The following is a 24267-nucleotide window of genomic DNA, read 5'->3' on the forward strand; positions in this document are numbered from 1 at the left end:
CCTTTGTTCTTCTGTGCAGCGACTTCCTGTTAAGCTCCTGTGATGTCCTGGCGTCGGGCCTTTTCATGAGGAATAAGTAATCTGCTGAGTCTGAGACCCAGAAATCCTCCTAAAAACCTGGAGCCTGCTCTCTGCTGCAGCTCGGGACAAAACGTCCTGTTAGAAAAAACTAATCGGCTTGTCACCTGTCGACCAATCAGGCGAGCCGGCAGGCTCAAAGACGCCGCTGAGCCGGGTACGGGAACACAAAAAGGCAGCAGAACGGTGCTCCTTCAGGTTCAGCCTGAAGGTTTAAAGGGACGGGACCAGCTGCTGATGGGGGAGCAGGAAGTGATGCGTTGCCCTGACGACCCTGCATGTGTTACCTGGTGATGGTTCCCGGAGTCCTCAGGGGGATGCAGACTTTAACGTCCAAATCATCCACATCTTCAGCTCCAGCTCGCTCTAAGGTGGAGCACTTCAGACATCTTGAAGGTCACGAGAACCTCCTTAAGCCGTCCTGAGCCCCACCTCCTGGGAAGGACAGCCCCAGTTTCAGTCAGCTCAGACAATCTGTCGATGAGCTTTAGTTCCTCAGATTTTTACAAGACAAACTAATTTTTAACCATCAGAGCTCCAGACAGAGGGCAGCACACGATGACCACACGATGACATCTCATCTTCTGCTTTGGTGGAGCTGAACGTCATGACAACAAACTTCTGTTTTACAACAAAAAAAAACACAGGATGGAATATTGATCAGGACCAGAGGAGCAAACGCAGCTCCATGAAAGTTTCTGTACATATTTATGGATCAGTAACACACACGCACACGCACACACACACACACACACACACTGTTCTGCTCAGTGCAGCACTCGAAGCATCCTTGCTCTCATGTTTGTCTTTAATCCCTGCAGAAAATCATTTTTTCTGATTATTTCTCAGCTGACCTGAACTTCAGCCTCGTTAACTGTGAAATGAGATCTTTGAGTCAGGGCTCAGCTGATCAATCAGAAACACGACTGCAGGTAGAGAAGCAGTGTGTGTATGTGTGTGTATGTGTGTTTCCTGTGGCTGGAGATTCGCTGATCATCTGCAGCTTAGTTAAACCTGCACAGAGTTCAAGCCTCTTTCTGAGAACATCGATCGTCACACAAACACACGGACCCTCAGAGAGCCGATTGATCAGCCTGATCGATACTCTCTCTCACACACACCAGCAGACGTGCTGGATTCCTCACACTGTCAGGATCGTTTCACTTCTGATGAAATCATAAAATATTTATTTCGTTTACATAAAACAAATTTCTGTATTTTCAGCTCAGCTTTTATTGTGAAGAGCTGACTTTATCGCTGAGCTCTTATTGTCGTAAATAACAGCTTCCTGCGGGGTTTTCTGTGCTGGATTCCTCACACTGTCAGGATCAGTCTGCTACCACATGACCCAGAGGCCCCTGCAGATCTGTGTGTGTGTGTGTGTGTGTGTGAGAGCCCTGGTCAGTGTCAGTCTCACTGTCTCCCTCGCTGCTTCACTAATCCCATTTCCTCCCCATCATCCTTTTATCTGCAACACAGTCTGTGTTTGCTGAGTGTGTGTGCGTGTGCTGTGTAATAGGAAATGTTCCCATGGTTTGGACTTGCAGGCTGACTCTGTGATTTCGAATGACTGATGAGTGAAATTCACCGTGAAGGTGAAATACAAAGAAACACATTTTCCAATACGGCGATGCCGGGATGGTCCATCTGGTAAAGTAAATCCGTTGGGCATCTTTCTTCGCCTTTAGACAATAATTCTGATGGCCAAAGAACCAAACGGGACAGGCGGAAAAAAATTAATAAAAAGAAACATTTTCACATGAAGGCGACACCTGGAGAGTTTGGTTTACGTCTTTAAGCGTCGTCATGTCACAAAAGCAATAGCGTCAAACTATCGCTCTTTAAATTCCATGACAGATGTGACACGAATCCTCCGTGGCCAGCAGGTGGCGCTGCATTTATGTAATTTGATTTTAAAGGTAAACTGTACAAATGTTTTTCACCATTAGATGGCAGTAGATCTGTTTTCCTACCCCTTCCCCTGGAGCCGTTGAATGGAGGAGTCGAGTCATCTGCGTTCTTACAGCGTTTTTACAGCAATGGCGTTTTATGGAGCCTCACATTAGTTCCACATGTTAGCAACATACGGTAGCTGTGCCACATTTATATTTACAGGTGAGAAGTTAAAAACCATCAGCTTGTTATCAGCACACATTCTAACTGTCCGATAAGAAGTTGCGGGAACTTTTTGAAGGCTACGAACGCCCGCTGACAGGACTCTGACTCACACAAAGGCCCCGCCTCTCCAGATTCAACTGCATAATCCTGGCTAAACATGTTTTAGTCATTCAAGAGATCAAAAACATTAAATATGATCATTAAATATGATCGTACCGTTTACATCAGCTGTCTATGCCGGGGGAGAGGCGTCCATCTTTATTTACTCTGGGGGCTGTAACGCTTTGTGAAAGGAGCCGATACGAGTCAGCGAGTCAGCGAAGCTCATTGCTGACCAGCTGTTGAACATATGCTGAGCTGTCTGTAAGGGCTGCTGTTTAGCTGGGATCTCTGTTAGCTTCTATTAGCTGCTGTTTGCCCGGGTTAGTGAAACTTTATTTGAAGTATATCTAACATTATTTGAGTCTCAGAGAATAAACTCAAAGAGGATGGTGTTTGATTAAGATGTTCACGTGTCTCTTTGGGTTTTTGTTTCTTTGGTTAAGTGTAGCATTAAGCTTTTATTGCTGTGAGCAAATTTTAAAAATGAAGTTATTATAACATCTGTTTGGTTTCCATCAGACTTTATTTATTTGAAATGAGTTGAAATATAAAAATATTCTTTTTAAAAACCATCGCTGGTGGAGGAATCCGAGTCTGCCACCGCACTGACCGACGCCTCCATCACCTCCTCCTCCTCCGGAGGTCTTACGGCGGGCAGGTGGACGCCCATCTTCCTGCTTCCTCCCTCCTCCTCCTGCTGTCGAGCTGCAGATACAAACACATAAGATGAATTCAGCTGCGTCCACACAGGAAGCTGGGCCCGCCCACCTTGCCGTTATTACACTCACGTGGTGCGAGCAGAATCATCTGCAGCTCAACGTGGCAAAGACCAAGGAACTGATAGTGGACTTCAGGACGACCAGGAAACACTTGACCCCTGTTTCAATCCAGGAGGTCAGTGTTGACATTGTGGAGGACTGTAAATACCTTGGAGTACACACTGAAAATAAACTGGACTTACAGGAAGGCCAGAGTCGTCTCTATTTTCTGAGGCGGCTGAGGTCCTTCAACATCTGTCGGACAACGCTCAGGATTTTCTATGAGTCTGTTGTGGTCAGTGCTTTCCTCTACGCTGTTGCATGCTGGGGCAGCAGGTTGAAGGTTGCTGATGCCAACAGACTCAATAAACTGATCAGCAATGTCGTGGGGATGGAGCTGGACTCTCTTAGGGTGGTGCTGCAGAGGCCATTGTTGTCCAGGATAAAGACAATGTTGGATAACACCTCCCACCCACTCCATGACATGCTGGTCAGTCACAGGAGCACGCTCAGTGAGAGACTGAGATTACCCATAATGCACCACTGAACGACACAGGAAATCATTCCTGCCTGTGGCTCCCTGTACAACTCCTCCACCCAACACACTGTTTACTGCCATAGCTACACCTTTTTTGCACACGCTCTTCTTTCTTATTCAGATATTTATTAGTAAGTGACTTATATGTATATTGTATATTTTGTATATGTGTGTGTTGTCTGTTTTTATTACTGTTTATACTGGAGCACTGTAAACAACAGAACTCTGATTCGTCCCGCTGTTGAATGTGCTGAACTTCTTCCTGCTGAATCTTTTATTCTGGAGAGCAGCTTTGCATGACTCCATTAGTAATAAACTCCTCAGCTCCTCCCCCCTTTAACCTAGCCTTCTTCTGACTGGCTGAGCTCTGGAAGCCTGCAGAGGGGCAGCACTCGGAGCTGCAGTGTTCATATCTGCTGAGTGAGTAAAGCGTTTACATAACGCGCTGACATCAGAGCACTGTGAAAGGAGAAAGAGGCTCGCTGAGGTCACAGCCGAGCATTATGGCGCGCTCGAGGCGAGGAAGAGGAGGTGACGAGAAACCCTTTGACGCGTCCGTTTCCTTCTGCCGGCTCGGCTCATGAGGTTAGTCTGAAGCCTGAGAGCAGCAGGAACTCGCTGACCCTGAGCTGCCACCAGGAATGGAAAAGCAGCTGTGGGTTTCTGGGACACACTGAGCGGCTGTCTCCAGCAGGGAGGAGCATGAAAGAGGAGCTCTGACGGGGAGACGGGAGGCGGTGTGAGGAGCTGCAGGACACTGAGCTCACTGTGAGGAGGAGCCGCCATGATGGAGGTCTGGACGCCTCACTTCCTGTCCCTGAAAACGATTTATTTTTGTTTCAGTCACTGAATCGAACCCTCTGTGAAACTGCTGCTCCTCACTTCCTGTCACATGACTCCTGCCGCTGGGACGGGCGTTCAAACAGGACAATGAGCTCAGTGTGAGGACAGTAACGACGCTGCCTGCTCTCAACACTCAGGGGTCTGTGTGATGTCACAGAACGGCTCCTCCCGACCGCCGTTCAAACGCTCCTTTTAATTGCCTTAAAGGGGGCGGAGCTAAGACCGCTTGTTTCACACAGCAGATGAGCCGAGACACAGAAGGATTATTATGTACTGAGTTATGCAGAGCTGTTCTCACGGTGTCCAGAGATAAACCAATCAGAGCGAGTGGCCCATGAGCCTGCGTCTCTATAGCGATCAAGACAGAGCCATCGCTACTACACATGCCTCCGTTGTCATGGTTACTGAGCATCTTCTAATTAAAGAGACGAAGGTGGACCTGACGAACCTTCACACGCACAGATGTATGTAAACACGTGCTCTGATTGGTCGGTGAAGCCTGCGCGCACTAGAGATGGCACGATACCACTTTTTTATGTCCGATACCGATACCGATATCATAAATTTGGATATCTGCCGATACCGATATGAATCCGATATAGTGTGTTTTAATCAACAAAACTGTTTTTTTAAATATCTTGCTGCATTTTGTATAAGTTCATACTCAAGTTTAAAACAACAACTACACTAAAGCTATTCTGTTATACCTGTATGCAAAAAAAAATATTTCATAGTTCAGCAATACTGATCAATCTAATAAACTTAAACCTACACCATCCTCCCTATTCTGGTATTTTAAAGAGTACTTAGCAGAAATATTAAGCAACCTAACTAATAGGGTTCCAACTCCCAGCAACAACAAAAATAAATAAATAAAAAATAGGGAACCACCCCTCACGCTCCACCTCATGATGCTTAATCGACGTAATCAACCTTAATTTGATGCAGTGTGAAAAAAAAATGCACAGAAATCAATTATTTTTCAAGAAATATTAAATAGATTCAACATCTTTCTTCAACAAAATTGCAGACTGCACAGATGGTACCTTCCCAAAGGAAAAAGTACTATAGCTTACTAGGGTATATATATTAGACTTAATAGTTACTATATACAGTAATTGACTTCTATTCATTTTACATCAAATTAAAACTTTGGGTGTCAGATAATTATTTATTAAAAGCTAGACATTTTAAATGAGAATAAGAAAGAAAAGTATGTCTTTGTGCCCCCTTTTCCCTGTTCATGCCCTATCGGCCCCCCTGGCTAAACTTTGCTAGATCCGCCCCTGCACAGTTACCAGCGTCAGCTACGTAGAAAAAGATCCTCGAGTAGAAAGTAATATTAAATACATTCTAACAACAGCTGATCAAGCTTAAACGTGCTGCTGTTGTTCAGCCGCTGGTTTCCTCTTTCTGGTGCAAAGTGGGCCAAAAAGAAACAAGAGACACGGACTCGCGACAGAAAAGCCGATCAGCTGATCATTAAGCAGTTTCATGATTGAAGTAGCAGCAAGAAGAGGCAGTCGCTCCATATATCGTTTGTTAAGCTTAACGCAGGAATGCTTTACAAACATTCAGAGATGGACTTACACACTTGCTTTACTTCTCTCGGGAATAACTTTGTCAGAGATGAAATGCCGGGTTGCTAGCGAAGCTCCAAATGCTATCCAGACCACCGACAGGTCCCGCATGCCACAGCCGCTCTATCACGTGATGCATACTGCTCCGATGTGCTAGCACATCGTGTTGCAAGTTTTGTGAGGTGCTTTCGTGATATTTAATGGATCGGATTACATTTTTTATTTTTCTCCGATATCCGATCCAGTAATTTAGGTCAGTATCGGACCGATACCGATACGTAATATCGGATCGGTCCATCTCTAGCGCGCACACCAGCTGTGATATATTTCCATGACAACCAGAGCACAAAGAGAGAGGCTGATGTTCTTCGTCCTTGTCTTCAGGCACGTTTCATTCACAGGAAGTGAACCGCAGCAGTTTCTGGTTCCTGTAAGGCGCTGGTTGTATGATGTCACAACTGCCTCGTTGTTGAGATCTAAAGCTAAGAGTACACGCCCACATGCTCCCATTTCCTCAGAGCGAGTGTTTGACCTGCTCAGCTTCCCGTTAAAAAGTTTGCCTTCACCACCTGACACCTCGCCGAAGGAGGCGGAGTCAGACAGAAGCCTGTTCCTTAAACACTTCACCCAACTCAGAGCGCCCCAGCTCGACGTCCGTGACCCATGTGATCAAATTCCAGATGTAATAAGAGAACACCTGGTCATGTAACATCGACCTGAGCACCGTGCCGCCGTGCGGGGACGCCTCGGTGGCGTCTCGCCGCCGTGATGCGGTGTTTGTGTCGTGTTACAATCAGCATCACCAAATTTCCAACTTTAAAACAATAAAAGCTGAAGAGTGAGGAGTCACCTGATCTCGTTAACAGCTGCGGCTCTCAGCAGGTCAGTTTCATACTGATCTACCTGTCAGGTGTTTCCTGTGTCTGATGTCATCTTTAGGAATCAAACAGGTCTCAGTGGGCTGCCCTGGTTCACTGGGCAGTGAACCAGGGCAGCCCACTGGGAGACTTGGGCTGGTTTTTGTGTGGTCACTTGACACCCCCTGCTGCTCACACGATGAAGAGCAGCCATTTTATTCTCTATGTGACCAAAAGTATGTGGACAGCTGACCTGGGGTCAGTTTCTGTTCCTCAAATGTTGTTCCAAACTCGCTCATTTCATTTCATCTCCTCCATCGTCAGCCGATAAAAAGTGAGTCACTTTTTATCGGCTGACGATGTTTCCTGTGCTGCTCCAAGCTCGCGGCGTCCGTGATCTCAGCTAAAAAAACAAAACAAAACAGCAGACACACAAATCGTTCAAGAATCACAGACAGGTGTGTTTCTTACCTGTGTGACTGTTGGACGTCCTGACCAGCAGCACCTGAACACACACACACACTTATCAGCATAAAAATTAAAACACACGAAAACAGCCAACGTGTGTGTGTGTCTGTGTGTCTCACCTGTCCTGGAGTGTGTGTGTTCTCCAGGTGTGGAGGAGGAGACAGCGACAGCTCTGTGTGGAGGTCAGAGGTCAGTGTACCTATTAGCTCCCCCGTCAGGTCGCCCAAAGTAAACGAGCCCTGATTGGTGGCTTCAAAGCTGACCTCTGACACATCTGCAGGGAATGGAAACCGAGTGATGTCAGAGGTGAATCAGAGGCGGGGCCAGTTTCTGACTGAAGCCAGGTGAGAGTGTAAAACCTGGAGGTGTCTGAATGAGAACAGTGTGAGTGGCTCTGTTGTGTTAAACGAGACAAAACTTGTGTTTTTGTCCCTGAGCGTCGTCTGAAGGCAGGCGTACCTGCAGCCTGACTGATCTGTCCAGGTGAGCCGGACTGACCGCTGTGGGTGAAGCTTACTTTCCCGTCCGCCCCCTCCCAGGAGCCCTAAGGACATACGAGGTCAGAGGTCATAAGCTGAGGTGTGGTGCCTCTCACATGCACTCTGATGCCTGCAGGCTCACCTCGGGCTGAGGCCTCTCTCCTCTCTGTGTGACTCCCTGCTCCATTTTGGTCAGCAGGGCCCGCAGGAGGTCGCGACCTTTCACCTGTCCTTCACTGGGGGGGTCAAAGTCCTGGAGGGGGCACATCATTATATTAATATTCAGCTTGTGCTAAGCTTCCAGCAGTGCCTTGCTCAGCGGTTCCTCACCATATCCTGCAGCTCCTGCAGAGAGCTGTTGAAGCTGCACACAGCCCCGCCCCCTGACAGACAAACAGAGCACAGAGTCACACCTGCAGGCTACAGATGTCCTGCTAACACACACATGATGATGATGGTACCTGTCATGGCTGCCGGCTGGTTGGCACTGATGAGCAGCTCTCCCTCTGAGATGTGTTTCAGAGCTGCTTCAGTGCCGGCCGTCACCGTGCTGGAGCTGCTGGACTCCTCGGAGGAGGTGGAGGGGGACGCCGGTCCTGCCTCAAGAGGAGGAGAAGGGGAGCGAGCAGGGGGGAGGGAGGGAGGAGGAGGAGGGTGAGGAGAAGAGAGAGGAGGTTCCTCCTCCGCTACTGACATCAACCTGCAGGAGAAGAAACGTGTTAATGAACCAGGAAGTGTGTGTGTGTGTGTGTGTGTGTGTGTGTGTGTGTGTGTGTGTGTGTGTTGGACATACAGAGGTGGTTTGTGTGTGGTTATGTCTTCCACCAGTCTCTCCTCATCCAATGGAAGCTCAGTTTCTTCCCAAGTGAAGGGAGGCGGGGCTTGGTGTACAGTAGCTGGGCTTTCTGCAGAGGGGGTGGGCTCTGGGCTGAGAGTGGGTGTGGCTACGAGCTCTGAGGTCACCAAAAGACCTGGTGGTGCGATTGGTTGAGGAGGCTCCTTATTCAGCGGGCTTGTCGGTTCTGATGGAAGGGGTGTGGTTACTGCCGTAGTCTCTCTGCTGGGCGGGGCCGGGCTGGGCGGTGGGGTTGGTTCCGGTGTGGGGACCAATGGGAGCGGTTCGTTCTGGAAGAGAAGCGGTGGCCTTCAGAGACGGGGCTTAACGCTACGACGCTACGACAGAGTTTCCGTACCTCCTGAGGGTCTGCTGGTCCTGCTGATTCCAGCGCCGGGTCTGGTCCTGCGCCCAGCGGGTCTCTCTGGCCCAGCATCAGGGCGATAGTCTCAGCCAGAACCTCGTTCACCAGCTGCCGGATTAACTCAGAGTCCACGGGCACGCTGGCGTCCACGAACAGCTGCAGGCCTGCGTCTCCTGCTGCCTCCACTGCAGACACACAGAGGAGCAAACAGTCAGGGAGCAGCGGGGGAGCAGAAGAGGAGGAGCAGGAGGAGGTACACCTACCAATGTCTGAGGTGACGCTGCGCTCCTCTGGATCTGACTGGTCCACGTCGCTATTGTGGGCGTGGTCAGAAGGCGGGGGCCAGTACAGCTCTGAGATCATCCTGGACATCAGCTGCTGCTCCACCCTGAACACAGAAACCAAAATGGTGACAATGTGGCGTTGTTTCCACGGTCTGGGGTTCGTGCTGGTTTCTCACCATTCCACCAGCCGGGTCTCCAGGACGTCCCGCTGCAGGGCCGTGCCCAGGACGGGGACCTGATCCTGGGCTGGGAGGGCAGAGGGAGCCTGGGGAGGGAAGATGGGACCCTGGTAGAGGACCGGAGGGGGAGACGGACCCCCGTCCAGCTCCACGGCCTCCTCACCCGACACGCTGACCTCCTGCTGAGAGGAGGTTCACTATTCAGTGACATCACTACACCTGAGCTCAAGATTTCTGCACGGCACTGTAACCTACATGTGCCTGACATTAATATTAATGAGTCAATAGATTATTTTAAAACTCTACACAACATCTTCACCTTCTTCATGACTGAAAACCTTCCAAAAATCGTAAAAACCCCAAAATTCTGAAACAGCGGCTCAGTTTTTAAAGTTTTCTGAGATTTCTACTAAAAGTCTAAAAAACCCAAAAAAACATCACAACTGAAAATCAGTGAAATGACGGGATAAAGATCGAGATATAAATCAGATGTTACTGAAATCACTGAGAAAAAACGAAAAATGAGACCAAAGGATTAATTAATCAAAGTCTCCATGTGTCCAAAAACATGAATAGTAATAGCAATCATCGTCATCATCTTCTTCGCTCTGAGTTGCTGCTGTTCTGTTTTCGTCCAGCAGGTGGCGCTGCAGCCTCACTGAAAACACTGACAGTCTACAGCAGAGGTCTCAACCTGGCGGCTGCATGTTGACGTGAAGAAATCGAATGCAGTGACTTTTTTGTTAAGGAGGAATTGTTTTTGTTGAGTACGATGTTAAAATAAGTTCTTTAAAATGATGGAATATGTCATGAGCAGAGAGCACAAACATGCTGAGGGATGTCTGTTAGCTCAGTGAGAGTCACAAACTCACGTGTTCACTTATGTCTGATTTAGTTAAGAACACAATGACAGCAGCAGTGCTGCCACGTGCGCACAGAACAAACGTCCAATGAAAGGCTTCAGTTAGTGAAGAGGGAACAAAACATTTCAGGAAGTATTTGTGGGCATTTTTTTGTTTTTATACTACTTGAAGACTAAAGTGGCCGTCCTATGAGACGACGGTGGCTGCTCTAAAGCACAGAGGAGGGGGAGGGGCTTACCTGCACAACATCAACAACAGACAGGAAGTCAGTTCCAGGGAAGAAGTCGTCCTCTTCCACTTCTTCCTCGTTCCCTTCGATGATGTCAATCGTGTGTGATGGAGCACGGGGAGGAGCTTGTTCTGCCTCCAGGAGCTGCTGTGAACACACACACACCTGTCAGAGCTCACACCTCCACCCTTGACTGACTGAAGTCCTCAGAGGCTCAAAGCTGCTCACCTGGTCAGGTGCTTCATCGCCCACAGAGGCTGTTGGAGGGGCAGCGAGCGCTGATGTCACTTCCTGAGGATGCTCACACCTGGAGTCCATCCGGGGTGGACCTGCATGGGGAAGGTTGTGTGTGTTATACTTGACCTTTGACCTGGAACTGTTGTTTATGTTTATTTTAACCTTTACAGAAACAGGTTACTATGTTACTGACCCAGTGGGATCGCTATGGCGACAGGGCAGCTGTTTGCAGGGGTCATGCTGAGGTCATCAAAGTGACCTGAGGTCAGGTGTGATGAGCTGAAAATGTGAGATCGTCCAGGTGAGGAGGAAGCAAAGGGAGGGGCTGAAATGATTGGTTGGGGCTGAGTGAGGGGTGGGGCCAGGCTGGTCTGAGTCTTGGAGGACTTCAGCTTCACACCTGAGACGCAGAGCAGAATGTTTGACAACGCCCACAGGTCAACCTTTACCATCACACTTACTGATGTTGACTTTCTGACCTCGGACACTCTCCACTAGTCGGGGGCGGGGCTTCCTTCCGAGTGGTGAGGCAGGTGAGCTGAGGCGAAGGTACGGACTCTTCTTCAGGGTCCGTCTCAGACCTTCATACGGCGCCCGGCCATACAGCCGGGTCAGGTACGATTCTCCGTCCACTTCCAACTGATGACGCTCAGCTGCTCCACCTGTGCCTCGGTTAGGCTCCACCCCCTGCAGGTGCATAAACACATAACCAATCAGTGATCGCTTGTTTGTTATTGATGAGAAACTAATCAATGGCTTCCAGAAGAATCCAGCCTCACCGCTCTGATTCCGGCTCTCTGCCCTCTGCTTCCTCTCCTCGCTGTCCTCATACTTCCTGTTCCTCTGAGCGCGCCCACTGGCCTCTCCTTCCCTGAGTGGGCGGAGCTATCAGCGTCCACAGCTGAGTGATGGTTTCTGATGTTCCCTGAGGACATCTCAGCCTGATGGCAAGGCAGAAAAGGGTCAGTCCCCGTTTTACTTCTTCTGCTCTTTCTCTGAGCACCGGGGGAGGAGCAGAAGAAGAAAAGTTCAAAGAAGAAGAAGCGTTTGTGCTGTCGTATGAGTGAGAGAACAGATGGCGCCACATCGGAGTTCTAGAAGTGAAGTTTAGAAGAAGCAGAAGAAGAAGCAGACAAAAAGAAAGATGAAGGTGTTCCCAGCCTGCTGGAGCTCACCTGGATGTCTCTGCTTAACCTGCTGATCCAGGCGTCCACTGTCTTCTTGATGCGGACCTCCTCGCTGTGGTCTCTGCCGGTCAGAGAAACCATCCTAAGTGTTTAAACCTGTCCTGTGTTAGCGAGCACACCTGAAGTCAACACTACAATTAGCTACCTGTTAGCAGCTAGCGCCTCCAGCTGGCAGTGCAGAACCTCTCCGGTCCGGGCTCTGAGCAGAGCCTCCAGGTTCTCCTCCAGAACTTTCTTCTGCTTTCGAACCTGATGGAGAACCTGACCCGCCTCCTCCAGCAGGGACGGGACCGCGGACCTCCTCTGGACCAGCACAGACTGGGACTGCTGGGACCAGAGGTTATGTTCTTCATCAGTGGTTTTATTGGGCTGGGGTAGTCTGGACTGGTTTTGCTGGGACTGTAAACTGTTTTCATGGGATAAGTTTTGTTGGAGGTGGGAAGATCGGGACCTCGGGCGATTTTCCTTTGAGGTGGTTTGTTGGGACTGGGTTTGCTGGGACTGGGACTGGGTTTGTTGGGATTGCTGGTGCTTCGGTGAAGGTCTGCTGGTTTTCAGAGGGTCTTCTGGCTGCTGGGGGACAGAACGTGTGTCAGGCTTCAGTATTACAGACTCCCGTTAACTCGAGCTGAGCTGAACTGTACACTGACCGTCAGCAGCATCTTCATCTCAGTCTTCAGACGCTTCATCTCCTGCAGTACGTCATTGGCTCTCCTCGCTGCCTCCCAGCTGTGATTGGCTAAAGACCGGAGCTGAGACCTTTCAGGCATGTGAGCATGTCTGAAGCATTAAAAACATGCAAAGGGAACAGATTTAACTTCCTAGATCGCTCAGCCTGAATAAATGACCAGTGTAACGCTATAATATTAATATCTGTTAGTTTTTGAGTGTCTTATCTGACTAAACACTCACGCCTCAACAACGCTGTTGTTACTCAAGAAGTGAAAGTAACAGCCCATCCAGCGCTCCGCTCCACGCAGCGTCACATATCCTAATACACAATCTGACTCACATCATCATCATTTATATAGCACTTTAAAAACACACCTGGTAGACCAAAGTGCTGTACAATACAAATATGCATATAGTAATAAGATGGTAAATGGTAAATGGCCTGTATTTATATAGCGCTTTACTAGTCCCTAAGGACCCCAAAGCGCTTTACATATCCAGTCATCCACCCATTCACACACACATTCACACACTGGTGATGGCAGTCACTACAGCCACCCTGGGGCGCACTGACAGAGGCGAGGCTGCCGGACACTGGCGCCACCGGGCCCTCTGACCACCACCAGTAGGCAACGGGTGAAGTGTCTTGCCCAAGGACACAACGACCGAGACTGTCCAAGCCGGGGCTCGAACCGGCAACCTTCCGATTACAAGGCGAACTCCCAACTCTTGAGCCACGATCGCCAGGTTGGTGGAATGAAGCTGACACTGAGCTGAGCCCCGCCCTTCAGGCTGCTCCCGATCACCAACGCTTACACTCTTAACCGTGTTCTCGCGTGGAGGGGCGGGACTTATGATGTACCCTACAGCCATCCACCAGGGGGCGAGAAAGCTACCCACCCTCCGAAAAGCACACGCTGCTGCGATCACACAGCAGCACTGAGGACCGACAGGAAACCAAGATCAGAACCATTAAACAGAAGTAAACAAACAAATAAATGATGCGACAGCGTGGAAGAAAACTACTGACACTGAACGTTACACTGATTCAAATTAATGAGATCAAACACACAACACACAGTGTCACATTCTTGGCAATTCAGCTGAGTCTAAAGCGCGCGCGCACACACACACACACACACACACACACACAGCGGGCCGTCGGAAGCGTCTGGAATCACTCTGAGGACAGTGTGACTCACGCAGCGAGGACATTGATGCGTTGGCGCCTTCACATCGTGGGGAGTTTGCAGGTACAAACTACATAAAGTGAAAAAAAAGCATCACAAAATGGTCTCAGAATATCAAAACTAAAATATACAGACTGAGGAGGATGTACGCAATGATGCGAGCTCGGAGAGGAACGCCCCCCCGAGGCTCGCAAGCGAGTCCCACCGTAACATCGCGACTATGGCCTGACAGAACAGAGTTCGGTTATTTCTGATGATACAACAGAGACGTTCTGAGGTCCCTCAGAAACGTCTGACCCAGGGCGATTTTATGAATGAATCATAGCATCCCAGCTCGCCTCTCCCCTGCTCTGGCTGTAGCGCCGTTGCTGCCAGAGCGATGGTGGCTGAGACGCAGCGGAGCGGAGGTGTAAGTGCCTGGCTTAAAACAGGACGTTAGCTGCATTTAACCTTCAGTTATTCTTTATATAGTTGGTAGGAGTCAGACCATGTTTCTGTTAGCTGAAAACATTACAGCAGGTAACCTGTAGTGTTGGAAACGTGTTTTCCGACGATGTTTGCTACCCTACAATCCGTCCTGCTCTGTAGTAAAATCAGCGACATTTGACCGTCCTGTTGCTCCCATTGAAATTTATGCAGCCTATTTAAAATCTAAATCTTTAAACTGTCCGCAGCCTACTGCTGTTACCACTGTCCTGTTTGAAATGGAATGGGAGAAGCTGGTTATTTTGTCATATGTGCCAAGATTAAACCCAGGAGCCACATTCAGGTAAAAGTGTAAGAACAAATGATCAGTGTTTCAATATTTATCTTTTATTAGATGTTCATGTGGTTTGGTTATTTGCCTTTTGGTTGAAAGTACACTGAGAGAATATTTTTCATTAGTGATCTTAATAGTATTTGTTTTTTCATATTAATGTAATTTTTTATCTAATTGAATACAATCTATTTAAAAATAATAATAATAATAATAATAATGGATTGCATTTTTTATAGCGCTTTTCAAGGCACCCAAAGCGCTTTACAATTCCACTATTCATTCACACACAGGTGGAGGCAGCTACGGTTGTAGCCACAGCTGCCCTGGGGCAGAAGCGAGGCTGCCATATCGCACCATTGGCCCCTCTGGCCAACACCAGGCAGGTGGTAGGTGAAGTGAATCTCTGTCAAAAAAATGCAGTCAGTTTACTTCTTACTCACTATGAGCATCATTCATTATCCTCCCCCAGTAATTAAGGTTAGGATATGTATTTTTTCTATTCCAATCCATTCTTCTTTAGCAGCATTTAACCTTGATCAGATTTGATGGTTTTGTTCCAGACTTTTCAAAAAAGTGTTTTGCTTTTCTTTCACAAATGTGGGATTAAATTGTGTTAAAATGTACAAAATAGTGATGTTTTTTTTTTGGACGAGGACCCAGGCACAGAGACACTTGATGAATTCAAGAATCTTATGATTTATTAAAGAAATTTGCAGACTTGCACAGAGAGGGTAAAATTATGATGACTGATAACAGAGATGAAGACAACAGACGACGAGGACAGGGAGGAACAGGGGTTTAAATGCACCAAGGAGACAGTCAGAGGGAACTCGGGACAACTGGAGACATGTAGGGATGCAGGGACTGACAGAGACGGGGAAGACGTGTCATTGTAACGAGTAAAGTTTATCTTGCCTGGCTGGGCAGTTCTCTGGGTGCTCAGCACGCCCAAAGCTCTGATCCTAGAATCGCCCCTGGTCTGACCTTCATCTCAGAAGGTCCAAACGCCCTCAGCTAAAGTCGTGACGCTCGCTGAAGCTGGAAATGTGGCGGTGGGTGGGGATAAAATGGGCGCCGCTGTCAACTTGCCCTCTGTCATTTAATCGCTCAGAAACTATCACAAACAGCTGCTGCAGGCTGTCTGCTGCTGCTGTTGCTAGGCAACACCCCAGTGGTTTCTCATGGTGACAGCGAGCAGAGATGCTGATGGAGGAAACGGGCGGGGGGAGGGGGCCCGGGCCTCCCCTTCCTCCTCTCTGTAGACCTTTACATGCCAGCAATAATTCATGAGCGCCGTAGTAACGGCTGCGGATGACTATTAATGCCGCGTCTTTGTGCTTCACCCTTTTCTTTGTCCTTGTGCTTCCCTTCAGCGCTCCGAGCACGCTGCGTGTTCGACACACGAGCTAAAACCGGATCGGTGCAGGCCCACGTGGACCACATTCCTTTGATGATTAATGCTGAGCACAGGTGGACTGCTGTGCTGCCTGAATGTGGACCCGAACAGGCTAACCTGCCTAGGACAGATGTGGAGCCACATGTGTGGTGGGGTCTGGGTCTAATACTTAAACATGTTAAATAAAGAGAGTCCCCGTGTGTGGCACGAGGCCCTGTGGGTGAGTTTCAGCAGGCAGACCCGGCTTAACTGCTGAACTACCTGAGACAAAATCCATTATGGTTAAATGTGGACCAAAAAGGGACACTTTGTGGACGTAGACCCCCCTCCCCCTTTGCTGCCGTACAGGCTAAATGTGGACCTGCCACACACAGCTGGCTGAATGCTGACTGAACCCAAGTGGGGTACATGAAGTGGAATAGACACACAGCAGGTGGAAAATGTCAGGTGGGCCAGATGTGGTTCAAATATCATGACATAGCTGACATCTGGCCCACATAAAGCGTTTTAGCATCCGGACTCCAAAATACGGATCCACCGACTCCAGATGGATCCGCTGCAGGTGTGGAGCTAAATCAAGTTTGCATGAAATCTGCAGCACGAGCTGAAGTGGACCAATCGGGCAACATAAAAACACAGCGAGACGGAGGCTTCTGAGCGGGCCAGTGGGGGAGGGTCGACACCACAAACAGTCATAGGTGTGTGTGTGGGGTTGGGGGGGCCGGCGGGGAGTGCTGATGGACATTAAAAAAAAAAAGTTTAAAAAAAAGAGTGCTGACATCATCGTCTTAAATGCAGTCAACGCCGTGACACGCAGAGAGGGGTGGGGGCTTGTTTATCGGCACAAATGTGAAGTTATTGACGCCTACGATTACGATTCTGTCAGTGTTTAAAGAGCGGCCGATCACTGCAGCGCTTGTCTCTGCACATTCCTGAATAAATTATGTCTTTAAATGTGAAGCTGGTAACCATGGCAACAGCATCCTCCTCCACGGCTACAGCGAACGAAGAGGAGGGGGAGAGAACCGACCGCGGTGCTGCGCAGACAGATGAATCAAACCTCGCTGCGACTCCATGTCTTTATTTAGCTCTGCACGTTCAGCCCACGTGAGCGCCGACTCACTGACGGAGGCTCTGCCCACTCCGCCTAACTCAACCGTGTCTGAACATGGAGACTGATCCAAGCTGGCATTCTTCACCGCACTGTGCCAGACTTCAGACTTTTCAGTTTTCGAGCGGATGCTGTCATGCTTCTGTGGTTCAGGATAAACATGACGCTTCTAACAATGAGCTCAGGCAGGGAGCCCCAGACATCCCATGAAACCACCTATATCACCTGTTATTGCAATTTATGACCTTTCAACTGCAAGTGAACTTTGTCAATATCTACGTTTTATCCAGTAAGGATAGCTCGCAGAGAGGCTGCCTCCTCTGTGATCAGAACAGCGAGCGCGACACCCTCGAGCTGTAGGCAACCGTGTCGTCCCCACACGCCGCGATCAGCCACAGAATGTGAAAACATTCTGAGCAGCCGCTGATGTTGTGGATGTCCCGACTCGCTCTCAGAGTGCGAGAAACGAGCTGCAGGTTTGACAGCAGCTTGCTGTAAATCCACACACCTGCAGCATTGTGTCTTTGTCTGAGCCGCTTCGGCTGCTGCAGCTGCACGCACAAAAACACTCTGTCAGACACTGCGCGGCCAATCAGAGCGCAGCAGAGGTGAACTGAGCAGATGCAGTTTCTGGATCTTAATACGACGCCGTGTCTTTAATCAGAGTCCTTGCTGTCTCGTTAACAAACTCCTGATGCAGTACCGGTACTACCATTACTGCAGTACTCGCTGTACTTGTAGTTTCTTGCTGCATTGCAGATTTTCTCTTTGAACAACAAAAACACCCCTGGTGTGTGTGTGTGTGTGTGTGTGTGTGTGTGTGTGTGTGTGGGGACAGTGATGGTTAAGGTGCCCTTGGCTCAGTGCAGCAGCTCGCTGTGTGAATGCTAACCACGCTGATCTGCGTTTCTGCTGGTTACACTTTGGTGCCGCTCGGCTCCTTCTCACATGATCATTTCTAACATTTGTGACTCCAACATGTGGCTCGGGGGCCACATCTGGCCCACCAAACAGTCCAACACAGCCCGAAAATGGACGAGTTCCTCAAGCTTTCATTACAATGCTGATCACGTTTGGTGACAAAGGAAAGGTCACAGTTCAAGTGAATGTAAAATGAAAAGTAAGGCTCAACATTTCGAGTTTCTTCATCAACGCATAGACAGCAGAGGAAGTTTCGCTCTTGGCTTCAAGTCAATCAAATCTGCATCTTTGTCAAATACAAATGTTGGAATTACAAGAACATAAAAGCGTCCATGTGAAGACACTGAGTGCAGGATTTCAGGAGCTGACAAATTCAGAAAATACCTGTGCTGTGTTTAAGCTCCACAGCGAACGGTGGAAATGTGGCTGTTTTCCCTGAGAGGCCCGGATTTGATCCGAACACAACTTCCTGGAGACGTAAAGATCAATAAGTGAGACGCTCCAGTGTTCTTACTTTAGCTGGACTTCTGGAAAAACAGGTGAGCCGCTCCATCACAGCCTGACTCAGTTTCTACTGAAAGAAGCCTTTAGCCACAGGACGTGAGTGATTCCAGCACCAGAATTTCAAAATAAAGTCGAGTGTGGCATTAAAGAAACGTCACGTTTGACAGAAAAGGAATTTATTACAACCGACTCAGCTCCAAGGCACGTTACAAGATCAAATGTGTTAGTTTCATTTTTATCTGAACAGAAACACAAAACAAGCTGAACCTTAATGTGAGGCAGGAACAGAGAGGAGGGGCTTCTTATTGCAGTACAAAATATATTAGAAAGGAAAAATTAAATTCAAATTCAAAATGATAATATGAATAAATTATTTCTATAAAAATAAAAAAAAATTGCTTTTTTTGTTGTTTTCTTTACAGATACGACTTTCTAATGTAAAAATGGAGCATGTGTTAGTGACTACCGGCTGCCTCACACTGAACCTCCTAAACACCACGGCACTGACCACGCCTTCATCTCCACGACAACACAACACGCTCGTTTCTTTGTTAAACACGTTTTCTAAAACATCCACATGTAGAATATTTATAAGTTCAGCTGTCTGCTCCAAACTCGGCTGGAACCTGGACGGAGGGAAGACGGCGTGTGCACGGTTTCCTCTTTGATGTCCCAAAACATCTGACACAGTTTAAGTACAAAAGGTTTTTTTCTGTTTTACATTTAGATCATGACACAAGGTAGAAACGAAACACAATTCCAAGGGTCGTTTAAACATGACTCTACGTCCTGCTCGTCTGTTTTTATGCTGATTTATTCGTTTACATCTGCAGTGAAACGTCGGCATAATTATACGCTGACACCGTTGGCTTTCCGGGCAGAAGAAACAAACTTCCTGTTTAGTCTCTCCGACAGCCGTCAGAGAGCTAGCGTGTTCACGGGTCTCACTTCCTGTCCAGTTCAAACAGAAGAAAACCAGCAAACGAGCAGCAGATGTGTTCCTCGAGGTGACTTTACCTTCCAACTGTCAGGGCCAAAGTCGAGGCGTTTTTGGTTGGTTCACTTCAAACCACTGGAACCAGTTTGTCCACAGCAGAAACTCTCTGCATTTGGGAGTTAACTTGTTTTAACTTGACTGAAAATGAAGAATTCATCAGTCTGACCTCCATCTTTGCGTTTGCTTTGTGGATCCAGGTGCAACAGAAACATAACATTTATTCGCTGGACAAATCCAACTATGAAGTTTGTTTGTTTTTTAAAGCCCAGAAAGTTTCTATAAGCGAGTTATGAGGAGCAAACACGCACAGCTGAACGGTGACGGCTCACGGCTGCAGCGAGTCAGAGTCTGTACTCGTCTCAAAGCTGCTGCAGAGATCAGAGTCACGAGCGAACACGGCCGCGCCTCCTCTCAGCCATGTTGGGTTAGAGGAGGTGAACTGATGCTGCAGCTGTTTCAGGCGAGGAGCGGCTCTGTAAACAGCATGACGCCCGTTTCATCCGCACGTCCAACAAGCCTGAGGTTAAAGTTCAAGTCTGCACACAGCCAGTTATTGTCTAATCATCTTAAGCTCAACCCCCCCCGCTTCTGTCGACGTGCCACAGGAGTGACGGTCTACCGCCGAGAACGTTACCGAGCTGATCTTTGTGCGACGCCTCGTTAAAGGCACCAAAACCACGAGCAATAACTTAACAAAGGCTCTGTGAGCTCACAGCGGACGGTGGCGATCGTTGTGACGATCTGTTCAAGACGAGTGTGTGGTGTGCACGCTCACAGTGAGGACGCCTGACACAGGTATGGACCTGCTGTGAGCGTGCTCCACAGCTTCAGCTGCATTTCTGGAATAACCCTTCATGAAGAGCCCCTCCAGCTGCGGCGAGTGCGGCTCCACAGAGTGGGAACGTGGAGCGACGGATTGTAAGTGAGCGCTTTCTCCTCCTGAAACGGCGTCCTACCGGCCGCTTCCTGCAGTGGGAACGTGCACAAAGACGCCCTGAAACTCCCCGCCGGTCTCATCGCTGCTAACAGACCTTTGCTTCACAACAGTCACAGCATGATGTCATTCTGAGATCACGAGCTTGATGATGTCCACGACGTTAATTAGAAAGAGTCAAAGGTAATAAACGCTGAACGTGAGCAACGCCTCCCCTCGCGTTTCTCCACCCGGTCGTCAACGGGTTCGTTTATCAAACAAGGAGAATTTACGACCGTTTTAAACAAACATAACTAATGTGAGTTTCACTGTGAGAAGTGTGACGGCGACTCGGACACAAACTGTGACTGTATGTTAACCAAACTCCAGACGAACATGAGCAACGGTGGGAGCGACACCTGGACCCACACAACAGGCACAGATTAACATCAGTAATGTTCCATGTTTCAGTCAAACTGTTTCAGTCTGTGAGCACATCGTCCTGAACAACAGACAAAAACACAAACGACTCATTCACAAAGTAAACGCACAAGTTTAAACGCCAGACGAACCAAAGATCACTCTGATGTCATACATCGGAGTTTGGATAATTTGGACGATTACATTTTTCTTATAAATTTTAACATATTTCTTTGTTTCAAAATAAGAATCGCCTGCTTGTCCGAGACGTTTATTAAACTGCATCACGATAATCTCCGTTTCAAGCCTTCAACGTATTTTTATCAGGTTTTCTTTACAGATGCAGAAACGGGCTGACGGTCCGGCGCAGTGGTCACACATTTGTACTCATGGGTGTAATGACTGACACTGACACACACACACCTGTAATAACATGAACTCATTTTAACAGAATATTGAGGTTATTTTAAGCCTCACAGTAAAGAAGACTGAGTGTTGGACAGAAACTATAGCATGCATGATCTTACTGCACACACACGGAGCTGGAGGCAGCTCGACGTATAAACTGAAGAGTGTCAGCGCTGCTTTGGATCAGTAACACTCATTTATTTTACTGACGCCAGGTTGAAACTCAACCTTTGACCTCCGTCACATCGAAAACAGACACGATGACAAAGGAAGGTGGAAAGTGTTAAATCAGAAAAGCTTTCACGTGATCACCAGTCCAGACTCTAAACGACTGAAACAGTTTGCGGTTCTTCATGGTTTGAATATTTGACTGAGTTTAGGTTAGAGCGAATCTCTGTGGGGGGCAGGCTGAAGTACCTCGACCTGGGCTGTGATCCAGGGGAATATAAAAAACAAAGTCTGGGCTTGAGGCTCCAGCACCTCCTCCTCAGGGGTCCCTCTCCTTCTTTACCTTCACATCTCCAGCCAGGATGGTGGAAATCTCCCCCTGCATAAATGCCCAGGGCACGTTGGAACCGACTAGCGGGCACTTGTCCCCACTGGGGCAGTACACCTCCCCGGAAGCCCCTTGGGCCTTGATGCTCTCCCGGGAGCAGGGGAAGCAGAACTTGTGTCCGGGGACGGAGGGACACTGCACGAAGTGAGTGTCCTCCAGGCGCTCGTGGCAGATGGTGCAACATAGCGGTCCGCTGTTGGCCACGGGGGAGTCGGGCACGCTCTGCGCGTGCACCTGGTCCTGCGCGGGCAGCCCGAGGTCCCCGTTGCGGGAGGAGAGGCGCCTTTGGCCGGAGGCTGAGGCCGGGGACGCCGGGCTGCCGGCCGCGTGCCTGGAGTGCGCGGCGGAGTCTCTGTCCTTGCCGGGCGAGTGCGCGTTACCGAGCGCGTCCGCCACTGACATGAGCGCGGCCATGGGGGACTGTCCGTTCTGCGGCGGGGCGGTGGCGGATTCCGGGGGGGTCTTGAGGGCCTCGCCCGGGCCCCCGAGCCACTGCTGCCGCTGCTGCTCGTCCGCAGAGTCCGGCTCCGGGGAGGCCTTCCTCTTCCTCAGCCCGGGCCGGGAGCCCCCCGCCCGTCCTGGCGGCAGCGGGAAGCCGCCGTCGGCGTGCGGCTGCGGTAGCAGCTCTACGGACAGCGGCTCCCGAAAGAAGCGCAGCGGCTCCGGCAGCAGGTCCCCGAGCAGCCGCCAGTCCCCGGAGCCCGGCTTCTTCTCGTACTCCAGGTACTTAAAGCCGGACGACAGCCCGCGCCCGAAGTCTTTCATGCAGTCCTGGTACATCTGCTTGGCCACCCCCGAGGCGCTGGAGAACACCGTCCCGGAGCCGCTCGGGTACTCGATGAACAGCTTCAGCTCATGCTCCGCGCCGGGCTTCGACGCGGCGTCGAAGGCGAACACGCGGCCCAACAGCGCGTGGTCCTTCTTGAAGCGGACGTCGAAGGGCGTGCTTCCGGTGAGCGCAAGCAGCGTGTCGCGCACGGCCTTCGGCCGACCCGCCCACTCTTCCTGGCGGCTCCGCAGGCTGTCGCTCAACTCTGCCAGCACCTCCGCGTTGCGCTGCTTCTCCTTCAGCTCCCGGTCCGGGTCGGCGGCGGAAACCGAGGCGGGCCGCTTCGCCCCGGGCTCGGCCCGGCCCGTCTGCGGCAGCAGGCTGGGTGGCACGGCGGCGGACGGCGGTCCGGCGGGGGTCCTGCCGCGGGAGTTCGGGCTCTGGCGGTTCAGCTCCGGCGGGCCGTCGTCCTTGAAGCCGTTCGGTCCTCCGAGCCCGGTGGGCGGCCTGCCGCCGTAGTCGAAGCGTCCCAGCGAGTAGCGGTCCGTCCCGGGATGCTGGGGCTTGGCTGCACCATCCGCCGGGTGGTGGTGGTGGTTCGGCGGCTCTTTGCCGCTTAGTATGGCCGCCTGGCTCTTCGTCGCCCCGGGCTGCTGCTGCGGGGGCGCTCCCGCGGCGCCGCGGGCCTCCTGGAAGCCGTGAGCGCGCTTCAGGTGGCGGGCAGTCTCGATGACGAACTCGATCCGGTCCGCGCCCTCATAGTTGACGCATCCGCGGCACACGGGCTCCGTGAAGTCCCAGATCATGGCCCAAGGCATGCGCGGCAGGTCGCACAGGTAGCACGACTGCCGGCGGGACACCTGCGGGGAGGACATGTTCCCTCTGCCGGCCCCCTGCCTCCTCCTCCGGGCAGCCGCTTCACCAGCTCCCGCTAAAACTGCGACACGCCGCCGGACTGCGGAGCCTCCTCTGAGCTTATTGTTCCTCCTCCTCTTCCTCCTGCTGCTGTAGCTCCGTGTGCTGCTGCAGAGATGGAGGAGGGAGGAGGAGGGAGCTCTGCCTTTTTTTCCCTGCATGCATCACTCCCGGGGAAGCGGAGGAATTCAGATTGTTACCCCCTCTCACACAATGCCACCTGGTGGAGTAGCTGACGTCACCGTCCCTCCCCCTCCGTGATCTCACTTGTTGCCCTCGTTCTTCCCCCATCTGTGTCACCCCCACCTCCTCCTCTTCATCCTGTATTTGTCACATCCAGGTAAAGAAGAAGCCCGCTCCACCTGCAGCACTCCAGCTGCCGGGGTTCACGGGTCTGACCCCAGCACACACGGGTCCGGAGGGGGCACACAGCGGGAGGGCTGAGGCCTCCCCCCCCATCATATTTTTGTCTGTAGTTTGTGGGGCTGTTCACGAGTCATCATAAAAGTATCACGGCTTGTTTCTTTAAATAACTCCTGCTCCTTTTACCAGTCTTTGGCTTTTGAGGGTGGGGGTCTGCTGCCATGAGAAGAAACTCTGAGATCAACCCCCCCCCTCCTCAGAGGAAACAACAGCATAGGTGTTTCATCACCTCACAGCAGTTTAAGGTGGAATATTACAGGTGGACCCTGGGGGTTTGGGCTGCAGAGGCATCCGTGTTGCTAGGCAGGTTTTA

General features: G+C 50.2%; 2 protein-coding genes across 7 annotated transcripts in view; both read right to left on the minus strand.

The window, feature by feature from the left end:
• Window positions 1–2004: 2004 nt before the first annotated feature.
• The window catches only part of kiaa0586 (KIAA0586 ortholog), a 34037-nt gene continuing 11774 nt past the window's right edge, over window positions 2005–24267 (minus strand). Inside the window, exons 8-26 of one of the 6 annotated variants that reach the window (XM_085441939.1) lie at window positions 12650–12779; window positions 12145–12572; window positions 11988–12060; window positions 11592–11807; window positions 11292–11499; window positions 11006–11212; window positions 10804–10904; window positions 10585–10722; window positions 9481–9665; window positions 9284–9408; window positions 9015–9205; window positions 8615–8946; window positions 8283–8521; window positions 8152–8204; window positions 7964–8074; window positions 7802–7886; window positions 7462–7616; window positions 7346–7379; window positions 2006–3003 (exon numbers count right to left, since the gene is read on the minus strand). In XM_085441939.1, coding sequence (XP_085298065.1) covers window positions 2861–3003; window positions 7346–7379; window positions 7462–7616; window positions 7802–7886; window positions 7964–8074; window positions 8152–8204; window positions 8283–8521; window positions 8615–8946; window positions 9015–9205; window positions 9284–9408; window positions 9481–9665; window positions 10585–10722; window positions 10804–10904; window positions 11006–11212; window positions 11292–11499; window positions 11592–11807; window positions 11988–12060; window positions 12145–12572; window positions 12650–12779 — 3154 coding nt within the window. In that variant the 3' untranslated portion in view covers window positions 2006–2860. Of the gene's footprint in view, window positions 3004–7345; window positions 7380–7461; window positions 7617–7801; window positions 7887–7963; window positions 8075–8151; window positions 8205–8282; window positions 8522–8614; window positions 8947–9014; window positions 9409–9480; window positions 9666–10584; window positions 10723–10803; window positions 10905–11005; window positions 11213–11291; window positions 11500–11591; window positions 11808–11987; window positions 12061–12144; window positions 12573–12649; window positions 12780–24267 lie in introns of all 6 variants that reach the window. The other 5 variants (XM_085441934.1, XM_085441935.1, XM_085441937.1 and 2 more) reach the window with 5 other exon arrangements.
• Window positions 18713–23794, minus strand: irf2bpl (interferon regulatory factor 2 binding protein-like). Its single transcript, XM_085441940.1, has one exon. It carries the CDS (start codon window positions 23690–23692, stop codon window positions 21779–21781), a length of 1914 nt encoding a protein of 637 aa, XP_085298066.1. The 5' UTR covers window positions 23693–23794; the 3' UTR covers window positions 18713–21778.

The sequence above is a fragment of the Copadichromis virginalis genome, linkage group LG19, assembly GCF_057382275.1.
Source record: "Copadichromis virginalis isolate Kocher_CV1m ecotype Utaka linkage group LG19, C_Virginalis_male_GT1.1, whole genome shotgun sequence".
Taxonomy (NCBI): domain Eukaryota; kingdom Metazoa; phylum Chordata; class Actinopteri; order Cichliformes; family Cichlidae; genus Copadichromis; species Copadichromis virginalis.